Source organism: Nannospalax galili, unplaced genomic scaffold (genome assembly GCF_000622305.1).
Source record: "Nannospalax galili isolate Female #2095 unplaced genomic scaffold, S.galili_v1.0 scaffold465, whole genome shotgun sequence".
Classification (NCBI taxonomy): Eukaryota; Metazoa; Chordata; class Mammalia; order Rodentia; family Spalacidae; genus Nannospalax; species Nannospalax galili.
Genome location: NW_008352832.1, coordinates 27275 through 48279, shown reverse-complemented (window position 1 = coordinate 48279; position 21005 = coordinate 27275). Strand labels below are relative to the sequence as shown.

General features: G+C 35.4%; 1 protein-coding gene across 4 annotated transcripts in view; it reads left to right on the top strand.

Moving 5' to 3' along the window:
- The window catches only part of Cblb (Cbl proto-oncogene B), a 231991-nt gene that overhangs the window by 200680 nt on the left and 10306 nt on the right, over window positions 1–21005 (top strand). Inside the window, exons 14-19 of one of the 4 annotated variants that reach the window (XM_017802453.2) lie at window positions 5273–5419; window positions 8328–8425; window positions 8541–8672; window positions 11249–11389; window positions 17122–17241; window positions 17875–17943. In XM_017802453.2, coding sequence (XP_017657942.1) covers window positions 5273–5419; window positions 8328–8425; window positions 8541–8672; window positions 11249–11389; window positions 17122–17241; window positions 17875–17943 — 707 coding nt within the window. The remainder of the gene's footprint in view (window positions 1–5272; window positions 5420–8327; window positions 8426–8540; window positions 8673–11248; window positions 11390–17121; window positions 17242–17874; window positions 17944–21005) is intronic. The other 3 variants (XM_017802454.2, XM_008850079.3, XM_017802455.2) reach the window with 3 other exon arrangements.

The window sequence follows — 21005 nt, the reverse complement described above, 5'->3', positions numbered from 1 at the left end:
ACCTCACATTTAAATTATACTATATAATATATACTTTTAATATAAATATGTAATATATTGATGTATTTTTTACTAAATTATATTTATATGATTTCATTTTTAAATTTAATCAAATGGAAGACTAAAGAATCAAAATGCTTATTGTATTTGGCATACTGCATTAACAAATAAACATTGCTATAAATAATATGAAGTGATTACTTCCAAGGAAAACAATGTTCTAGATTGTTGGGTAATGTCATTGCTTTCAGAGACTATTTTCCCCCGCTTTACTATTTACAGATACACCTTTTCTACTTTTGACATATCAGTCACAGGCTTTCATATACCCGTGAACCAGTAGTACTTGCTTCATGTTTTTGTTAAAAAGTTCTTTGTTGTAGGAAACAGTATTGTTAATTGTTATTATACATCTTTTAAGCAAATAGGGTGCTAATATTTGGGATTCAATGAGAAGAGAATCCACATTGACTAGGTCTCCTGTGTTCATTCTGTTGCTACATTCATGGAGTTTCAGGGAGAACAGATAATAGATCCTCTTTGGAATTTATGCTCTAATTAAGGAGAGCAGAGAGCAAACAAGTATCTGTGTTGTGCATCATTGGCTGGTGGTAAATGCTAGGAGGAGAAGTATGCTTGGAGTAGGATAAATAATGACAGACAAGTTTAACTCTGGGTGGGGTCCTGAGGAAGGCCTCTCTGAATGGCTGTGCTTAAACAGAAACTCTGGAGGAGCCAGGAGCAGCCAGGATCTTATTTCTGAAAAGCCTGGGCATGGGACAGAACACAGGTACAGAGCTTCACATCTCTTTCTCCAGTTTAAAAGCAAATCGGTGAAATTGCTTACAAATAAGGCTTATTTTCAAACTTGAAGTTATAGCACACTGTCCTTTCTTGATGTCATGAAGTATCCTCAAAATTAGGAAACTCATGCCAGTATTTTGGGGGAATGACTTACATGCTGCTGATATGTAATAATCATTTCAAATATCACTGTTTGGTTTTACTGCTCTCCTGAACTGTGGCATCTCTGAATTCCAGGTGTTCCTTAATTAGGGTAAGAACAGTGTAGCACAAGAAATATGGAGTAAAATGTATAGCAGCTGGAGATTCTGTTAATACAAATATTTTAGATCCTTACTTTCAGATATTAAAGTGGAGAGATTCTGATAGCTAGAAAACAAAATGACATATCATGTTTAAAATGCTTTTCTGGACTATGAAAAGTCTGAAAATGGTTGCTCTTTCATCATTACCAGTTTAGGCAATTTTTTCCTCTAATACACACTCATTATTTTTGTCTAAAAGCTTGTTCGGTGCTCAGTTATGTGCAGTCTAGGCTAATCCTTGGTGGACTTCAATTGCATTTTGCAGTTGAAGACAGAAACAGTAAAATAGAGTAGAGAAAACAGCAATATGCTAAATACACATATGGAAAGGGTCAGAGAAAGTGATTAAATTTGTGGGCCAGTTTCACAGGGGTTTTTACAGACATAGAAAATGCTTTTGCTTCTGCTTCTTTATGTTTTCTGATAAACTTAGTGGAGTAACTGAGTTGTCAAAAATTACTAATGAAAAATACTTGAGGATGGTCTACTGTAGGGGTTAATGCTAATGGCATGTACAGGAAATCACCCCTGGAATTATATGCCTTACACCAGTAATATACAGTGCTTGGGAGAAAGGCATTTGTAAGCCTTCAGCACTCCTCACTCTCATGGCCTGAATACTCACCTCTTTCTTAATGTACTCAAATACGCACATGCAGTAAACAAATGAATTGGTGTGTCTTTAGGTAGGCTCAAGTAACTTATGAAAGTGAACTTAACAGGTTGTGCAAGTTAAAAGGAGTATAGTTTTACATCTTTAAAAAAGCATGTTCCTGTGCACTCTTGGAGAACTAGATCAGGAATGGTGGCACAGTACAGAAGCAGTAGGAATGTAAGATCCTAGAGCATTATTGAAATGATAGATGTAAATGTAAAAGTAGGTGGTGACTTGGCATCTTTAACTTGGAACCAGCCAAATGACTTGTCCTACTTAATCCTTTGGGATCCTAAAACTTTTCCTTAAATTCTGTCAGTGACTGAAATCATCCATGTCTCTTTAGTGTGATCTTTTTCAGTACTGCCCAAGTATGGAATCGATACTAATGCTAAACTGTCCTAGTTTGTTTCTCCATTGCTGTGACAAAATACTCTGACCAGTACCAAATTGGGGAGGAAAGGATTTATTTTAGCTTACATCTCCCAGGTCACAGTTCATCACTGAGGGAGCCCAGGCTAGGAACTCAGGACAGGAACCTGGAGGCAGTTGCTGAAGCACAGGCCATGGAGGAACACTGCTTACTGGCTTGCTCCCCTGGCCCATCCTCAGCTTGCTTTCTTATACAACACAGGCCCACCTGCCCAGGGGTAGCACTGCCCACAGTTGACTGGGCCCTCCCACATCACTTAATCAAAAAGGTGCCCCACAGATATGACCACAAGTCAGTCCAAAGGAGGCAATTCACCGATTGAGGCTCCCTCTACCCAGGTGTGTCAAGTTGACTCTAAAGCTATCCAGCACATAAACCTAGTTATTTTACCATTGCTTATTTGCACATACATAAAAATGGTGTAAGTTTGGGTTTGTCTTTTGTTTTTTATACACAGCTTCTTACTTGAACCTTTGTCTTCTATTTCCTATTGTGGCAGAAACTACATTCATTCTTTGTATTAAAAATACTGAATAAAATATGCCAGGATAGTATTGCAAATAAGTTTTTGATTTAAGTTTAATACTAAACTTTACATATGATGTTTATATTGAAACATAATTTGAGAAAATTTTAATGAGAAATACAAGCACGCTTTCATGTTTAGATATAAATATCACACACCTTTGTTCACTTCTACTGATTTCACCAAAATCCATTTAACCTAATAATCTCTAACTTGTAATATCTGAGTCCTTATTATTTGAGAAAATACTAGATAAGTGTTGCCTTATAAGTTGGTTTGTGACTGAACAAAAGAATTGGTGGCATTTACCCAGAAAAGATCTTCTATCAAAAAAAAAATGGAACATAGAATTAGCAACAACTGTGAATTTTAAAATTGTCCATTTCTTGGACTGGTAAGATGACTCGGTGGATAAAGTATTCGCTGCCAAACCTGACAGCCTGAGTTCACTCCACAGTATCCACATGATAGAAGGAAAGACAGAACTGATTCCCACAAGTTGTTCTTTGATGTAACCATGCACTTTGGCATATATGTGCATGAGCAGACATACAAAAAATTAAATAAATTAAAAATAAAAACAATTGTCCATTTTTAATTCATAGTGAAATCCTCCTTTGGAAATTATCAAATCTTTGGAAGTAACCTATAACAAATAAAATTCCTGCCGTTGCTGTGGTTGTTGAATATTAGGTCAAAAATTTCTCTTTCATCTTTGCAATATGTACTTGAGTTGTATGAAAATAGTATACATTGTGAACAAAAGTACAGTAAGCAGAGAAAGGATGTATACAGATCACATTTCCTTTGATCATGGGACCTTTTGGTCATTAGTTGGCTAAATTGATGTCTGTGTTTTCAAGAAGTCATGAAAATACAGTGATTTATATTCCTTATCAAAACATCATCAAGTCACTTTTTTGAAATCCTTGTACTACCTACCATTAGTTGGAAGGCCAGTTATTCCAAGATTAAACCAAAATGAATGTAACCCTGGTTATTAATGACTTTCTTGGCCTGTGCTCTGACTGTCATCTTAGACCTGCTGTCACTCCAGCAAAGTTCTTGTCACCATTATCTGTCATTTGAATTCTAAAGTAGCTCTAGAAACACAAGTTCAAAGATCAATATTGAAAATTTCTTCAAAGAAAGATTAAAAAATAAACTTTTGAAAACTTATGAAGACTTTTCTTTGATCTCTGAACTCTCTAGAAACTTATCTATACAGTTGAAACTTGAAAACTGTAAGTTTTCAAAATATCTTTCTGAATGGGCACACATGCAAAAAAAGCCTCTGAAGTTATTTTCCATTCTAACAACTGTTAAGCCTCACTGATCTGAAGGTCTGAAATAATAGAAAATGCTCCAAAACTCAGAATTTTTGAGCATTACACTAGGGCTGTACAGCTGGCATAGTTTATGCAAATGTTCCAAAGTTTGATGAAAAAAATCCCCAAATCTGAAACACTTCAGGTTTCAAGCAGTTCATATAAGGGATGCTCAACTTGTGGTAAGAACTCAAAATGAAAAGCTTAACTTTAGACACAATTGCTTCGTATACCAAAGGCCTCTTGCTCCCTCTACAGAAGGTGCTGCAAAATTACAGTCACTTAGTGTTTTGTTTAATGAGATTTGTTAGGCAGTCCATGGTGATTTAAATGGTTTGGATCCATGTGTTGTCCCGGTATTTTATAAACTGGTTGTCTGTCTCCCATCAGTCAGCTTTGAGACTTTCTCCTTGGTCATCATCACTGGACCTCAGGGATTACATTAAATTCCCGAGGCAACAACTGGCACATTGTGTTATTTTTCCATTTATTTGTTTGAGTTAGTTTTATTTTGCATATTTACCCAAATGGTCAATAAAATGCTCCAGTTTATCTTGGTATTAGACAGTTGTTTTATTCATTCTACTCTGGTTTTTGTATTCAGATACTTTGAGGTATAAAAAATAATATACTTCAAAGATTGAGTGGATTCTGTTATTATCTTTTAATTGTATTCATTTTAAGTTCTTAGTCATTGTGGAATAACCTCTAACAATAGAGTTATCCTAACAGAAGAAAGCTAAGTTTCATTCACTGACAGTTTATTTAAAAAAAAAAAAAACTATACAACTATCTACGGACAAAAAAATTGATCCTTAAATGATTCATTAATGTATACAACTGATGTACATGTATTTTTATCTTACTCTACCCATTTAAGTTAAATTGGAATGAGCTATTGATATTTAACAGCTTTGGTTTGAATACTGTATAAATTCCCTCTTTTATCTTTATTATAAAACATTTTATTTCACAGGCTGCTTTTTTTTCTTATTGAACCTTTTAAAAACTATAGGTTTGAACATTCTTCTGTCACATCAAGAAAGTGTTTAGCAAATTTGCAAAAACTTTCCATTTTCATTTAGCATAAGAACAGTTTGCAATTGAAAAATAAATACAGGTGACAAGATGGCTTCTTTGATTTGAGTGTGTCACATTAGACTTCCCTGTTCTAAATATTTATGTTGCTTAAACCGGATTGGATTTTTTCCCCCTTGATAGGTGTACTGGTCCATTAGCAAACTGTCTCTCAGAGAAAACAAGAGACACAGTAGAGGAAGATGATGATGAATACAAGATTCCCTCATCCCATCCTGTTTCCCTGAATTCACAACCATCTCATTGTCATAATGTCAAACCACCTGTTCGGTAAGAAGATGTGCATCCATGTACCGTCCCACATGTACATAAGCATTATCATACTATGAAACATAGGGGTTGTTTTTATGCAGTTAAATCACAGATATTTGGTTAAAAATCTTTAACTTGCTGTTCATTGCTTATTATTACTATATACTACTTTTTCCTTTGCTTTCAGGAAAAATAAATTAAGTAGAACATTGTGTTGCCCTCTTCCCCTCCAAAAGCCAAATTACAGTCTAATAAAATGTAGCTATGTATCATGTATAATGATTATTAATTCATGCATTTCTACTCAACTATTTTAATGAATTCTGTCAACCCCAAACATGTGTGTGTGTGTGTGTGTGTGTGTGTGTGTGTGTGTGTCTTGTGAACAGAATAATTTCAGAGAGAGAGAGAGAGAGAGAGAGAGAGAGAGAGAGAGAGAGAATAAGTCAATGCTTATAACTAATATTAAGGTGTTAGGCTAACCTTCCTTAGACTTTCTCTTTATATTGTAAAGACTTGTATAATTTATATTCATTTTCCTTCTTGATATCTATTGTGCTTCTCTTTAGATCATAAAACAATGAAGTGTGAGGTGTCCTGAAGTTATTTCCCTTAACTTTTTTAAATCAAGTACTATTTTACCTTCCCTTGGGTTAGACAGGAATATAAAGAATACTGGTTTTATTCATTGTTTCTGTTTTTTTGTGATTCTCAGTATTATGGGGACATCCTTAGTCCTTGAATGTGTGAACCATGTAGAAGTTTAGAAGCGTAATTACTAATGGGTTATGTCCATTAAAATATCCATTTTTCTTTAAGCAAAACCATGAATCATCATGCATATAATTGACATGTTAAACTCTAATGACATTCACGTACCTTATCTGACTGATACACAAGATACTTCATAATCCAATCTTAGCTTCAAACTTGCTTTCTGAGCTCTGATTCCCTTGCATCATATTCCTGGAGCTATGATTGGCACATGGGTAAGGTCTTAGCTTCTGCTGGTTTCACTACCACCTAGCCCCTCTTCACTGAGGGACAGGAGACCACAAACATGTCGGTCATCTATCCCATCTTTAATGTATATTTTGAGGTCATGTCCGTCAACTGAAAGCATTTCATGAGTGGAGTGTTCCCTGCTTTCAGGTGAAAACACATCTCAGGTATCTCACTAAGGTAGAAATTGAAATACTTGGAAGAAGAGAATATCTTTATTTTAACCAGAGTTGTCTTAAGTGATGACCATTAGAGTTATCAGTTCTCTGCAGAGTTATTAACCAGGGCTAGTAGCACTCTGAAATCCAGGGTTTCATTTACAAAACAAGAGCCAACATACTTCTTATTAATTGACATCTTTAAGACATTTGTTGGTAGAATATTATTATTGACAAAACAGAGGAATGCCTGGAAGAACATTTGTTACATTGGAATAGCCAAAGTGTCCACACTTCTGTTAGAGGAAAAAGGTTATTCCTTTTTATCAAATATAAATTGTTAATGAAGTTTAGCTTCTTTGGCTCTTACAAATGTAAAGCAATTTTTAAAAACTGAAATGGGATGAGTTTCTCTTTTTTGTTTGTTTCTTTGGGGAAGCTCATTCTTTTCATGGCTGGAGAACCAAGGGATACAATTTTAATACATTAAATTTTAATTGTTGTATTATAGTGGTTGAGATTTAGTAGCTGGCCTCTAGGATCCTGGATGTAAACTTGAATTATAACCTTTATAACCATCTTTCTACTATTTTAGAGAAGTAATGAATGTCCTTAATCCCTAAGCCTATTGGAATGAATTGTTACCTAATTTGATCTTGAAAAGCAATGGATTGAGTGTCTTCTTGTGTCCTCTCCAGAGCTCTCCCTCAGCTTCATCCTCTCGCTCTGTCTGTGCTCCTCCCTCTTTGGAACACCAAAAAATAAATAAATCAATTGTCAATATATGAGAAAGTGAAACAGTAAATGAATAATGCAGTTCAGTTTCAGCAAAATCCATCATCATTATGAAGATTCAATACATAACTGTTTTTAAATGAACCATATCTGGCCCGTTAAAAAGAAGTGGCCACCAGAGAGAATGAAAATGAATTTCAGATGAATTACTCTTGCAGTATCTATTGAAATATCCACTGTCTCGTCCATTATGTATGCACTTTTACTTTGCTTTAAGAATTCAGAGTAATTCAAGAGATAGTAAAATGTAAACTTCACTTTCTATAGCTTTGTCAGCTCGCTGTTACTCAGCCAGGTTTTTTTCTGTGTCCCCTGCTCCTCCTGCATCTCCCTGTGCCCTAGATTCATCCAGTATCAATTCCAACAACAAAATTATGCCCTTTTAGTGAATTAATACTCACCCAGATTAAAACATTTGTTATGTACCCAAAGCCTTTGCTAAACTTCCTTTTCTAAGATGTCAAAGATCCAGAGCTTTGCTCCTCATAGTGGTATTAGAGCCTTAATGGAATTATTGGAAGTTTAATAATTTTCTTTTAAGGCCCTAGTTTATTTGTTATAAAGAATGCTTAAGTTGCATAAACAAAGCATTTTAACTTCCATGTACAAATAATGAAGTCATTGGAACTTACATGTTTTTTTTTTCATGGGCACGTATTATTTTAATGAAGAATCTTGTCCAAGTTTTACTGAATTCTTACAAAGAGATACCTTAATTCCACCGATGTGTTTAGGATTTTAACTATTTTGGTGGCCCTTGTAATTCTTGGTTTCAGTTTGAAAGAGAGAGATGCTTCTTTAAGGTATTCACATCTGTTTTTTTAGAATGAGAGTATGAGTAGCTATGTGTTGCTACTGGTCCTTGTTTTAGAATGGACAGTGTCTTTGTTTTATAGCTTTATTTCCTAAATATGGATGAAAGTTCCTCTTTGCCTTCCCAAATGATTCTTGCCCTCTGATCTCCACTTTAGGTCTTGTGATAATGGTCACTGTGTATTGAATGGAACACATGGTACATCTTCAGAGATGAAGAAATCAAACACCCCAGAGTTAGGCATCTATTTGAAGGGTATGTATAGAATATTCTTTCCTTAGAAATATAGTTCTTAATGGTCAGAATTTAAAGGCAAGTTCCCATCTGTTTTCATGCTGAAAATACATTAAGGTTTTGTGTTATCCTCTAGGAGATGTTTTTGATTCAGCCTCTGATCCAGTGCCATTACCGCCTGCCAGGCCTCCAACTCGGGACAACACAAAGCATTGTTCTTCACTCAACAGGACGCCCTCTGATTATGATCTTCTCATCCCTCCATTAGGTTGAAACTTAAAAAATAAAAAAAAATTAACAACCCCTGCCCTTCTCTTCATATCTGCGTTATTAGAACTAAGAATTCAATATAATGCAGACTCCTGGTTGAGAATGAATCTGAAATTAGAATGGGTTTTCCATGCTCATGTGACCATCCCCTCTCCTAGATAGTGAAACTAATAGTATAGGAAAGAGTTTTAAGTTGTGACATTGTAGGTAATTTTCATAGTGTCTCTTGTATTGTTTATATACCTGAATTTTCTATAACGTGTTACTTTTATAATCAGAGAAAATAGCTAACACAGGTTGTTTCGTTTATGTTTTCTTTATAGAATCCTTTTAAAACTAAAACAAAATGATGACCTAAAAATGTTGACCATCAATTAAGGGATTACCAGGTTGTCTCTTCCAAATTAGATTCAGCAGTAAGACACTGTTTTTGACTACCCTGTACCATGTGTTCCAATTACATTAAAGTGATCCTTTGAAGTATTAAGTCAGATGCTCTCCAAGTATAACTTTTAGTAATAATGAACTTCTCTTTACTTCATCAGGAAATGGCCCTGTTCCACTTAGGTTAACTAAGTTATGAAAAAAGTATATACTTCTTTATAGAAAACTGAGAACAAGTTCTATTTAATCCTAGGCTTCACAATAATAAGTCACTTTAATGTGTGCTATTGTATGGTAAAAATCCATTTGTAAGCTTTTCTGAATTATCTGTTAGACCACTGGAAATACTAAATGAACCTTTATGTTTTCTCATAAGAACCACTGAGCAGCATTTTGAATTTCCCAAGTACAGTGTCTTTTCTTCTGTTCTATGGGTCAGGACTTTGTTCTCATCTGCCTTAATTCTAGGATGCTCCTAATTTCTATCTACAGTCTGGTTTCCGTTTTTGTTTCTTTGAGTTGGTCTTGACCTACTACCCAAATCTTCATGATCAAGATCAGTACTGTTCAATAGAGCTCTCTGTGGGGATGTTAGTAGTCTGTGTATTTGCATTTTGCCTAGTGAGGGATTTTATTCAATAGCCATAGGGGGATGGTGACCTTCTTATTAGCTGTTACAAATAGAAAGTTCAGGCTGTCTCAGTACTTCAGCTTTCCACTAGCTTTGCTTATCCATCTGTTCATTGTTCATACTGTTCACTCAACTTAGGGGAATCCATCTTTTCATTCCCTGAGCCTCATTTCCTGGTTGTTAGCACCTTACTAGATATCATTTGTATTTTTCTTCTCTCTTAGAAAGCAAGTTTCTGCTTTATAGGGCCAGTCAGATGTTCTTACCTGTCAGTTAGACCTGTTTATGAACATGTTTTAGCTCCTTTCATGGAATGTAAGCTCCTGAAGTATTGATTTTTTCATATCACTCAAGTACCTAGTGTGGTGCCTGATACTTAAGGGCTGAAAAACATTGAATATGATATTACAGCTAAACCCTGGAATTATAACAAATCTCACCTATATCTAAAAATACTTCGAACAAGAAAAAATACCTAGATGAAACATTCTTCATATTTTTTAAAGCAAGCTCAATGAATGGTAAATTCATCCAAGTCAATCAACTTTAATACAAGTATATTTTTATTTTTAGAATATGTAGTGTTTATATATGGCCTGCCTCATTGATAAAACATTTAGGCATGGTTTTTTGTTGTTGTTGTTGTTTTGTTTTGTTTTGTTTTTTTTGTCTTTTTGAGACAGAGTCTCCCTGCAGCTGTAGCTGGCCTGCAACTCACTATGCAGATCAGGCTGGCCTCCATCTCACAGAGATCAGCCTGTCTCTGCCTCCTGAGTGCTGGAATTAAAGGCATACACCACCACACCCGGCCATTTAGACATATTTTTAAGTGCATATAAGTCACTTTATTTTTTAAGGAATCAAAGTCAATAAAACTATGGGTAGGCTAGCAGGTGCATCTGGGTAAATAAATAAAGAATATATTAAAACATTCTTTATATTATGATTAAAACCCGAGAAATACACGCATGTAAGTAACTAGTTTTGGTGGCCGCAAAAGGGAACTCTCCACTGATATGTTCTCTACAGATAAGAGTTACATAGCAAATACATTCCCCTGCATATGTGTGTTTTCTATATAATTTGACAGTAAATCCAATGTTTGGTGGAATTTAAATGACTTAAAATCCAGTGGAACAAATATTATGGGATGGTTGAAAGTATTCCATGACATTAAAATTACATGTGCATGGTTTGATTTTGTAAATAGTGGCCATGAACTCTCTTTGTTATTCTGAGTATTCTATTTTGCTCATGTGACTGATAATAATTTTCAGTTCAAAGTTCTAGTATATTAATAGTATAAAGGTTGTGAAGAAACCATGAGCTATTTCATAACCTGTAATGCTGCTTTTATAGAACAACCCCGGAAACAGCAAAACCTTTCACGGGGGGGCATTTGTGTGTGTGTGTGTGTGTGTGTGTGTGTGTGTGTGTGTGTGTTTCCTCAGAACCCTCCCACGTAAGCAGCAAGAGGAAAATCAGTCATTGCTCTTGCTTGATACTGTATTTGGATTAATGAAGTTCTGCTGTTGATAATGACCTTTCTTTAAATGCAGGTGAAGATGCTTTTGATGCCCTCCCCCCATCCCTCCCTCCTCCCCCACCTCCTGCAAGGCACAGTCTTATTGAACATCCAAAACCTTCGGGCTCCAGTAGCCGACCTTCCTCAGGACAGGACCTTTTCCTTCTTCCTTCAGGTAGGAGAGGAGAAAAGCCAAGGAGAATGTTTCTCTTTAAATAGTATTTCTGAGATCATGCTGTCATATTCATATTAGTAATTCCTGAGCCTCTGTCATACCAGCAAAAAAAAAAAAACTGCTAGGTAATGAGAGGAGCAGTTTGAGGAGCAGTTTGGGTCGGTATGCTTGAGGATTAATTGACTTAATGACAAAGCAATCGTAAAGATGATGAGAGCAATAAGGAATCGTGGTAGGTTGCCCAGGCCCCAGTGCATGACTACACCCATGTGCATATGGTCAGCGCCAGTTTTACTCAGTGTACTATTTTAAAAATTTGAAAAAGAGAACATGAAATTGAGAGAGATGTGTGGTGCAGCAGTAAGGGAATTGAGGGAGGGAATTGGAAGTTGGGGGACAATGTAATTAAATACATTATATACATATATGAAGTTTTCAAAGAATAAAAAAGAAGGAAGGGGTGAGGGAGAGACAGAAGAAAGGAAAGAAGGAGCAAGGTAAGAAAGGATGCTTTACATAGTGTGCAAAGCAAGTCATTCCTTTAGAAAACAGAAACACCCCTGAAAAACAGAATGTTGAAGTGATGAACTAGTAGAAAAGACACAGTCTTTAGGTTCTCTGTCCCTTACTCCTAATGTAATGTTTTACTAATAATAGACTTTTAAATTTTTATAAGATATGCTTTAGTGTCATAATTTTATTTAAAAGACTAAGATTTTGGATTTTTATATAGGTAGATAATTCTTTTTAATTTTTAAAAATTTTCCTTGTGGACTGGAGAGATGGCTCAGTGGTTAAGAACACTGGTTGTTCTTGCAGAAGACACAGGTTCGAATCCTAGCACCCACATGGCAGCTAACAACTGTCCATAATTCCAGCCCCAGGGGATCCAACAGCCTCTTTTGACCTCCATGAGCATTGCATGACACAGGTGCATTTATCTACGTGCAGACAATACACACATACACATAAAATGAAAGTAATAAATGAAATTGAAAATAAAATCCTTGCATTTTATGTTATTGGTCTTCAAAGGAAAGCTAATAACATTTTGCATTAATACAAATTTTTGAAATGAGGAACAGAAATAAAAATGAAGAGACTAAAGTAAGCACTATGTATACATTAATCAGAGTTGTCAGGAAAAGGAAAGCATGTTCATGCATTGTCACATCTGCCTATACTAATGTTTCCAGTCTCTCTTCCTGGTGATGTTGTGGTGTGTGCCCTGAACTCCTGGACTGGAGAGATGACTTAGCAGTTAAGAACACTGGTGCTCCAGGACTTGCTTTGGTGAAGCATTTTGGCTGAATCTGAAGGCATGCACCTGTAATCACAACAGTTGGGAGGCCGAGGCAGAAGAGTATGAGCTTAAGGCCAGCCTTGGCTATACAGGATACCCTGTGTCAAATAGGAAAAAAAAAAAAAAAATCTTTTTAAAAAATATTTTCTGTATTTCTCTATATAGAATAAATCATGAGAAATCTCTTTTTTTTTTTTAAATATTCACTTTGTACTTCTTGTACCCCAGTGCTTCAGTGGAAACTCAGTTGGCTGTGATTCACCTTTAATGTACACCTTTTCCTACTCCTCGCTTCTCTCTTTCTTCTTAAGATTGATAATTTGGAATGCTCGGAGGGGTCTCACAAAACACAAGTCAGGTCAACTGAATTGGGTTAAGCTTGTCAGGCTTACAGCCCTGTGACTTCTCTACAGTTGCTGTTTTCAGATTGCCAGGTTGTATTTCTGCAAAGAGGCCTCATGATTCCAGTAGGATTGAGGAAGGGAAGCCAAGCAGAGGCAGAGCTCTGGTTCTTCTTTTATGTTTCCTATCTTAGGCTTTCAAGCAAGATTTCTTTTGGCAAAATAATAATTCCTACTACTGTGCATGAGCCATCCATTATGGGTAAGCCAATCAAACCTTAACAAAACCAGGAGTCTTCAACAAAAGCGTCGCAATTTCCTGTCCCCAAACCCAAGATGATTGCTGGCATACATGTCCTTTTTATTATTTTTTTAAGCATTCCTTTATGTGGAAGGGTCAAAATAGGCATTTCTGCAGCTTTGTGCCAGCGGCTAAGCTTGGGCAACAAAGCTAGGTGGCGCTTACTCTCGTACATACCCTTTATGTATGACTTTGTGCAGGGCACAAAATGTACCACATATTTGGTGGCCTTACACCATGTTTCCTTCACTCTTCCTCTAACACAGAATTTCTTTTAAAGTCCTTATCCAATCATAAAAGCCATAATTCAATCCTAAAAGCTAGCAAAATTGACTTTATTAAAGATAAGTAAAACTTTTACCTCTGAGACACAGAAGTTCAGTTACATAAGAGCAAAGAAAAGCCAGGTGATTGGCAACAGCCTTGGAAAAGGAAGTAAGGGATATTGTTAACTCAGCCTTTATGAATCACTGTCATGATGTGCCTAGCCAGAGAACTCATGCCATTTGGAGTTTTCTCTCACAGAACTACATTCAGAGGATAAAGGTCTTTGCAGAGCTCTGCCCATATGGAGCTACCAATTCCCCTTTTAAAGGGTTAGATTGCAAGAACAGCAATTCTCAAACTGTGTCTTCAACTCAGCAGCATCTGCATCTTCTGGGAATTTGCTTTGATGTGCAAAGTTAGGACTTGACTAAAGCAGATACCCTAGAAATGATGCCCAGAAATATGTGTTTTCACAAATACTTGGCTTATTCTGATAAGCTAAATGCTCACATTTTTGCAGTGCTGGACAGTAGTATACTCCTAAAGAAGTACAGCAAGGATGGGAAAGGAAATCTGAACCACTCCAAGGAAGCTACAGTGGATTAGAAGAGCTCAGAATGGGGCTGGAAAGACAGCTCAGTGGTTAAAAGTACTGGCTGCTCTTGCAAAGGACTTAGGTTCTGTTCCCAGCACCCACATGGGGGCTCATAGTCCTCTGTACCTGCAGTTCCCAGGGATCCTTTGCCCTCTTCTGGCCTCTGTGGCCATCAGGCACGCACATGGTGCCCATACATACATGCAGGCAAACACACACAAAAATAAATAAAAATAGAAGTCAAAATGTTTAGCCCAGCGAAGACATAACAGATGTGTTAGAAATACCCCCTTAGTAATGTCCTAATTACAGTATCTGTGAAAGGAGTGTTTCTTTCATATCACCTCAGAAGGTAAAAATAAAATGAACAAGAAATATTGAGAATGAAAATTTCCATTCATTATATAAAAGAATGTTCTCAGTGATAATGAATAATCATACCTTGGTGGACAATGAGTTCCCTTACTTGGAGGATTGCAGTCAATGGATAGATTGCTGCATACCAGAGAGTCTATGCATGCAAACTAGAAGGTGGGCAGCTAACAGGAATGAATAACTTTGTATCATCTGACACTTTGAACTCCTCCTAGCAATTAGATTCTACATTGATTCTTGTCAGATTTGGTGAATAGCATGTAGCCATAGGGAGAGATGCGACTGTCTTAGCTGTTTAGTTTGCCTCTTTTCCTCACTTGAGTAAATTTTGAAGAGTTTCAAAATTATTGATTTCCTTCTTTTCTTGCTTTTTTATTGTTTTTCTAATGCATTTACATTTATTAGGAATAAATGTAAAGTTTATTTCACATAGTATATACTGGATGTAAACTTTTCTCTCTATGTCTTGAACACCTTTGTGTTATTAATATTCTACCAACATAATTTTTTATTTATTTTTATTTTATCTGTTATGCCTGCATGTGTTTAAGTGCACCCATGTCATGCAGTGCCTTTGGAGGACAGAAGAGGGTGACATGCCATGGAACTGTAGTTATAAACAGTTGTTAGCTGCCATGTGGATGCTGGGATTTGAACCTGGGTCTTCTGCAAGAGCAGCCACTGCTCTTAACCACTGAACCATCTCTCCAACCCCATAATGACATAATCTTAATAGATGATAGAGGTTAATCACCTCTACCTAAGTTATCAAATGCTTTCCTTGTCTTTAATTTTTTATAATCTCTAAAATAAGGAGAGATTATATTAAATTCTCCAAAAAATATTATTCTATAAATGATAAATTGGCTGTAGCATTTGTAACTTGTATATTTTAATTTTAACTATGAACCATAAGCTTTACTTAATTTTTGAAGAACTAAATTGAGGACAAGCTAGTAATTATAATACTGTATGCAACCATTATTGTTTATAGTATCTTTTCCTTTCAAATGTTAGCTCCAATTAGATAGCTCTTAACAGGAAACCTATTTTACTTGTACCTGCCAATAGCCAAACAAATTAAGCTTTAAATGAGATAAAAGTTATAGTGATGGAACAGAATCATAAGTTTGTTTGCTATTTATGATAGTATTTTAGTGTATCCAGTCTCTTATGTAAATTGATTTAATGGCACAACATACTACAACTGTATATTTTTGGTCCATTTATGGTGTTGAAATTTCAATTTCTTTAACCTTCAATAATTGTTTAGAAATTATATAAAAATATCTGATATTAGCTCTGAGGTAGTAAATAAGTATAGATATCATGAAAGATGCTCTTTTGACTTACTGTTGTATATCCCTGGGTATTTGGAGTACACAGGAATCTAAAGTACTTTTTATTGACTATTTAAAACTGAATTTTTGAATAATTCAAAATTTGTAAGGAAACCACCTTATTTGGTTCCTTGGAGTCTTTTAAAAATCCAAAAGGTTAACATTTGTGAACTGAAATTTATTTTAACTCAGTTCTTCCCAGAATATTTCAGCAAATTTGATGAGTCTGGGCTATCCACTCTCAGCTCAAAAATCTGAGTTATTTTAATCTTGAATTGAATGAAAGCAGTTTTTGTGCCTAAGTCAGAAAGTCCCAGCCAAGCCACTGGTAATTACTCCAGAAAGGGTACAACTGTAATTGAATTCTTACGTATCCCTAATGTCAAGCTCAAATGAAAGTTAACCAATGAAATGAGCTGTACCCTTACTATTTACAGTAGTTCATGTTTCACTGGCTTTGATTTATGGAAAATCGGAATTTGCATGAATTTATTTTTAGTGGTTAAAATATTTAATATGTGCAAGTTAATTGCCAAGCAGTGTGTCCATGTTTGAGTTAGGAGATATGATATAAACCATGTAAGTCAGACAAGAGTCTGCCCTCTGAAGAACTTCGGAGAACTTCAGAGATGGTGCCAACAGAAGAGTAGATTGAGGAAAAGCCCGCCCAGGGGTGGAGCTGACAGCCAGTGACTAATGAACCAAAGTGTTCTCAGAGGAGTCCATCTAAGACTTGAAAGCCACATAGTACTCATTTAAAACCAGTTAAGCCGTAGTCCTAGTGATTTCACAGGCCAACACTGGTAATCTTTTTTTCTCCCTTTTGTTCCTGTTCTTGAACACTGTTATGAGTAGTAAAATAATTTTGAATTCTGAAATTTATATTTTCACAGTTTTTGATAGGGAGAGAAATTCATATTTATAAGAAGTTTTTACCAACATTTTGCAATTAAAAATCAACTTTAAAAGAATAAACAAAAAATTGTTGTCCTTATTTCACAATTAAATGGGAAGAGCTTACCTGAGCAAGACCTCTTTGAACAAGTGATGAATAAATTAGAAAAATATGCATAGTAGAAAGTGATTGGTAATAACCATGAAATTAGTTGCATAATTGTTAAAAGCTGTAATCTATAGAAAGCGCCTAGAATTCTCTTCAGCCAATCAAGAAGGATCATTCTTTTAATTATAATATTATCTTTATTTTTAGATTCCTTTTTTGACCCAACAAGTGGCCAGGTTCCTTTGCCTCCTGCTAGGAGGCTGCCAGGAGACAATGTGAAACCCAGCAGGGCCTCCCAGGACTATGGCCAGCTCCCTTCCTCTTCAGGTGAGTTGACTGAGAACAGCAACAATAATAATGCCTTTCCTTTGTGCATTTTTTTTTTTTTTTGCTTTGTAGGACTCCTTTTTCTTTAATGCTCACTGCCTGCCTAAGAAAACACTTATTTTTAATTTCTTTTGTATTTTGCTTTAAAACTTGCATTATAAAAGGAACACAAGCAGCACTGCCTGAGGGCAAAGAAAAATAGGCTTAATATTCTTTACCCTTCACCTTTGGTTTTGTCTCACCACATTCAGTAAATGAAGAAAATCCCTTTGTCTTTCTGTGATGTGTTCTCTATTTTCCCTATTAAAGTGGAAGTCTTTCTAGAATTAAAATGAATATAAAACTATTATTATTTTGTTGGGGGTTTTTTGTTTGTTGGTTTGTTTTGGTTTGGGTTTAGGTCTTTTGAGACAGGAGCTAATGTACCCACAGATTCTTCAGAATACCTGTATCTACCCCAGATTTCTGCATTCATTTATTTGCTTGGCTCTCCTTTGTCCTTTTCTTCTGCTATAGTGTCTTAGTACTTTGAAGCATGTCACTTGGTTTATTGCTTGTCTTCATTACCTTAGGCTTCTAGAGTAAATATCCAAACTAGGTAGTCTAAAGCTTAAACATTCTTTTCTTGCATAGTGGAGGCTGGCAACTCCAAGATGAGGTGTCTGGTACTTGTATCTGGAGGGACTTCTTCCTCCTTCAGAGGTAATTGTCTTTTAATTATGTTCACACAAAGGCCAGCTTGAAGCTCTGAAGTGTTTCGTAAGAATGTTAATCCATTTCATGAAAGTTACTGAAAGTTCCACCCTCACAATTTAATCACCCACCCCAACACTATCACTTTGAAGATTATCTTTCAGCCTAAGAATTTATGGAGAGCAGGCATGGGGGCACAGTAGTCCCAGTACTTAGGATACTGAGGCAGGAGCTTTAGCATATGTTCAATGCAGCCTAAGCAGCACAGCAACATAGTGAAGGCAAGGCGAGCCTGTACTACATAGTAAAACCCTGTCTCAAAAAAGACTCATATACTCAGATATCCAAAAGGATGCCTAGCTGCAAGGAACACTTAGTAACTGATACTTGCATTAAACTGAATACATGTATTTTATGAGCAAAATGTTTGGCTCCTCTTTATAAATATCTGATGTTTTCAAACTATGTAGATTATTTTAATTCCTGGATTTTCCGTTTTTGTTCTTAAAGTCGAACTTCATCTCACTGAAGACAAACACCCTGTCCCTCAATCAAGGTCATTGAGCTGCTTCTTGCAAGACGTCTTAGAGTAGAGGCAGAAGTCTATCTAGACTTTTACCAATGATGACACTTGTCTATGACAGAAAAGACAGAAACCCTTCTTAACCTTTACAGGTTTTCTCTATGTTTTCTCACCTGTTCACTTCTAGCCGATCAGGGTTTTCAGATCTACCAGTGAGTATAGTTCCAATAAAAAGATAGACTTGATGACAAAGCATGAAAATGAAGGAGTGACAACCCCCGTCTGACATAAGAAAGCAGAAATATTAAGGAAATAATGTTACAACACAGCTTAAAAAAAATATCATGTCTGACTTGAAATAATTCAGGTTGTAAGTAAACTGGCCAGTCCGTAGTGTTTCACAATCTCTTTAGTGTTTGCTCTGTGACATGTGGGTGTTGTAGAGCTCAGAAGAGCATCATTCACATACCTGATTTCAAGTGGTATGAAACTTGGTTAGCATTTCAATAGAAATTTCTAGAGCACTTTGAGTAGCAAACCTCCAAATAGCCACTTACCAAATTGAACTAGTTTTTCCCTAAGCAATAAAAGAATCCTGAGAATGAGAGCTAGCTGCAACATAAAATATTTCATCCTACTCCCTAAACCTTCCCTACAAATTCTGTCAAGCCACAAAAATAAGAGCCTGTACTTCTGACATAGGTTTCTTCACAGTGCACTCATTTTTCATACCTGTAGCATCTACACATTGCCTCTAAAGTAGGTCTTCCCACTTAAAACCTGAGCTACATACATGCTGTATGCCTTCAGGATTCTAATGGCCTTATTTCACAGTAATGTTTTCTTATTAGAGCCTTTTGAAATGACCTAATAAGAATTCTGGTGTGGTTGCTGACTTTAGTAAGTTAAATTTCTATTATCTTTCATAGATACGTAATTAATTGGTGGTAACTTACTTATGAATAAGCTTTCTATGATATGCATATTTCTAATGCAGTTTCATTGATTTAAAAATAATTTCTCTTGTTCCTTTTTCTTAAAAGAATGTGTAGGTCAGTGGGCCTTAACACTCAGGACAGAGTATATGGGTTGGGGGGCGTGCTATGGGAGGGTGTTGGTGGGGACGGGACTGTAAAGATCATTCAGATTATTTGAGATATTCTGTATGAAATACAACAAAATTTAATAAAAATTAAAAAAGAATGTATGGAAATATGTGTGTATGTATGTATGTATATATGGCCCAAAATGTATTACTTCCTCCAAAAGATATAGTTTAAAAATAATTTTACAATTGTCATTTGATCAAATGATGTGTGATAAAAACAGTTAATGAAAAATAAGAAATCTTACTTGTTTATGTTAAAACCACATATTCTTGGAATGAGGCAAATTTTTTGGCCAGTTATCTACTTATTTCTGTACTTGAGTACATTACTCACATATAGCCCATGTCTCTAATAGCTATGTTTTATTTTCTATAAATTTCAGATTGCTTTTCTCTTGTTATATATTATGCTTCAGTTTGTGTTTCTTAAAAATAATATAGTGTTTGTTCTTAAATGCAGCTTTAGGCTTGGGGAAGATGTTTCATATTGTTAGTATTTAAAAGGGAGTTCAAGGTTACACTTGAAGACAATGCCAGAATTTTGTATGACATACCTGTATACAGTGATCTTATTGCTAAATATGCCAACAAAATAAAGGAGGTCTCATTATAAAGAGAATGAACTTCGATGCTACTCTTCCTTTATTATCTTAATGGAAAATTGATGGGTTGTTGAACAGAGTTTTACATTAGGACCAATGCTCTATATAGTTACTAATCTTTGTGAAGATTTCTATTGGAAATCATGGCTTCAGTTCACAGGAAGGTTAGAATTGTTTAGTGAATAGTTGTCAAGGATAAAATGTTTTATGGGAAAGGGTGTTTAATTTTTTGTTTTGTTTCAAAAAGAAATTTCAGTGTTGCTGAGTTTTACCAATTCAGCTGGTAATTGAGGCCACTTGAAACATTCTCTGCATACAAATTCCATTTTAAAACTCCAGCACCTGCAGTGTTTTTCCTTACAAATCCAGTCCTAATATTTTCTATACTGTTCTGCATGTACTCAAAGTGCAGTGTTCGTGGATATTTTTCATTAATTTGTTTTTAGCGAAAAACCATGTATGATGAAATCATGTCCATTTAGTGTATTGGAGACCAAAGTTATTCAACGTCATAGCATAAATGGTTCCAGAATGAATTGACCTGCCTTATATTTGAGCAACAAGGTTGTAATGTGTTTTGAGATTTTGTTTATTCCTTAATCAGTAAAATTCACATTATTCTTCTAAAACTCATAGTTTGAGTTTTGATTTTTAATCCAAGAATAGTACTTGTTTACTAAGTAACTTAAAGTCTACATCCCAGGTAATATGTATAAATTATTTTCTATATTTTTAATTTATTAAGCATTTACTGTAGGTCAGAAGCTCTGCTAAGAATTTTAGGAAGGTAGATATGAAGATTATATAGACTATTTAATATATAAAGTATTATTCATAA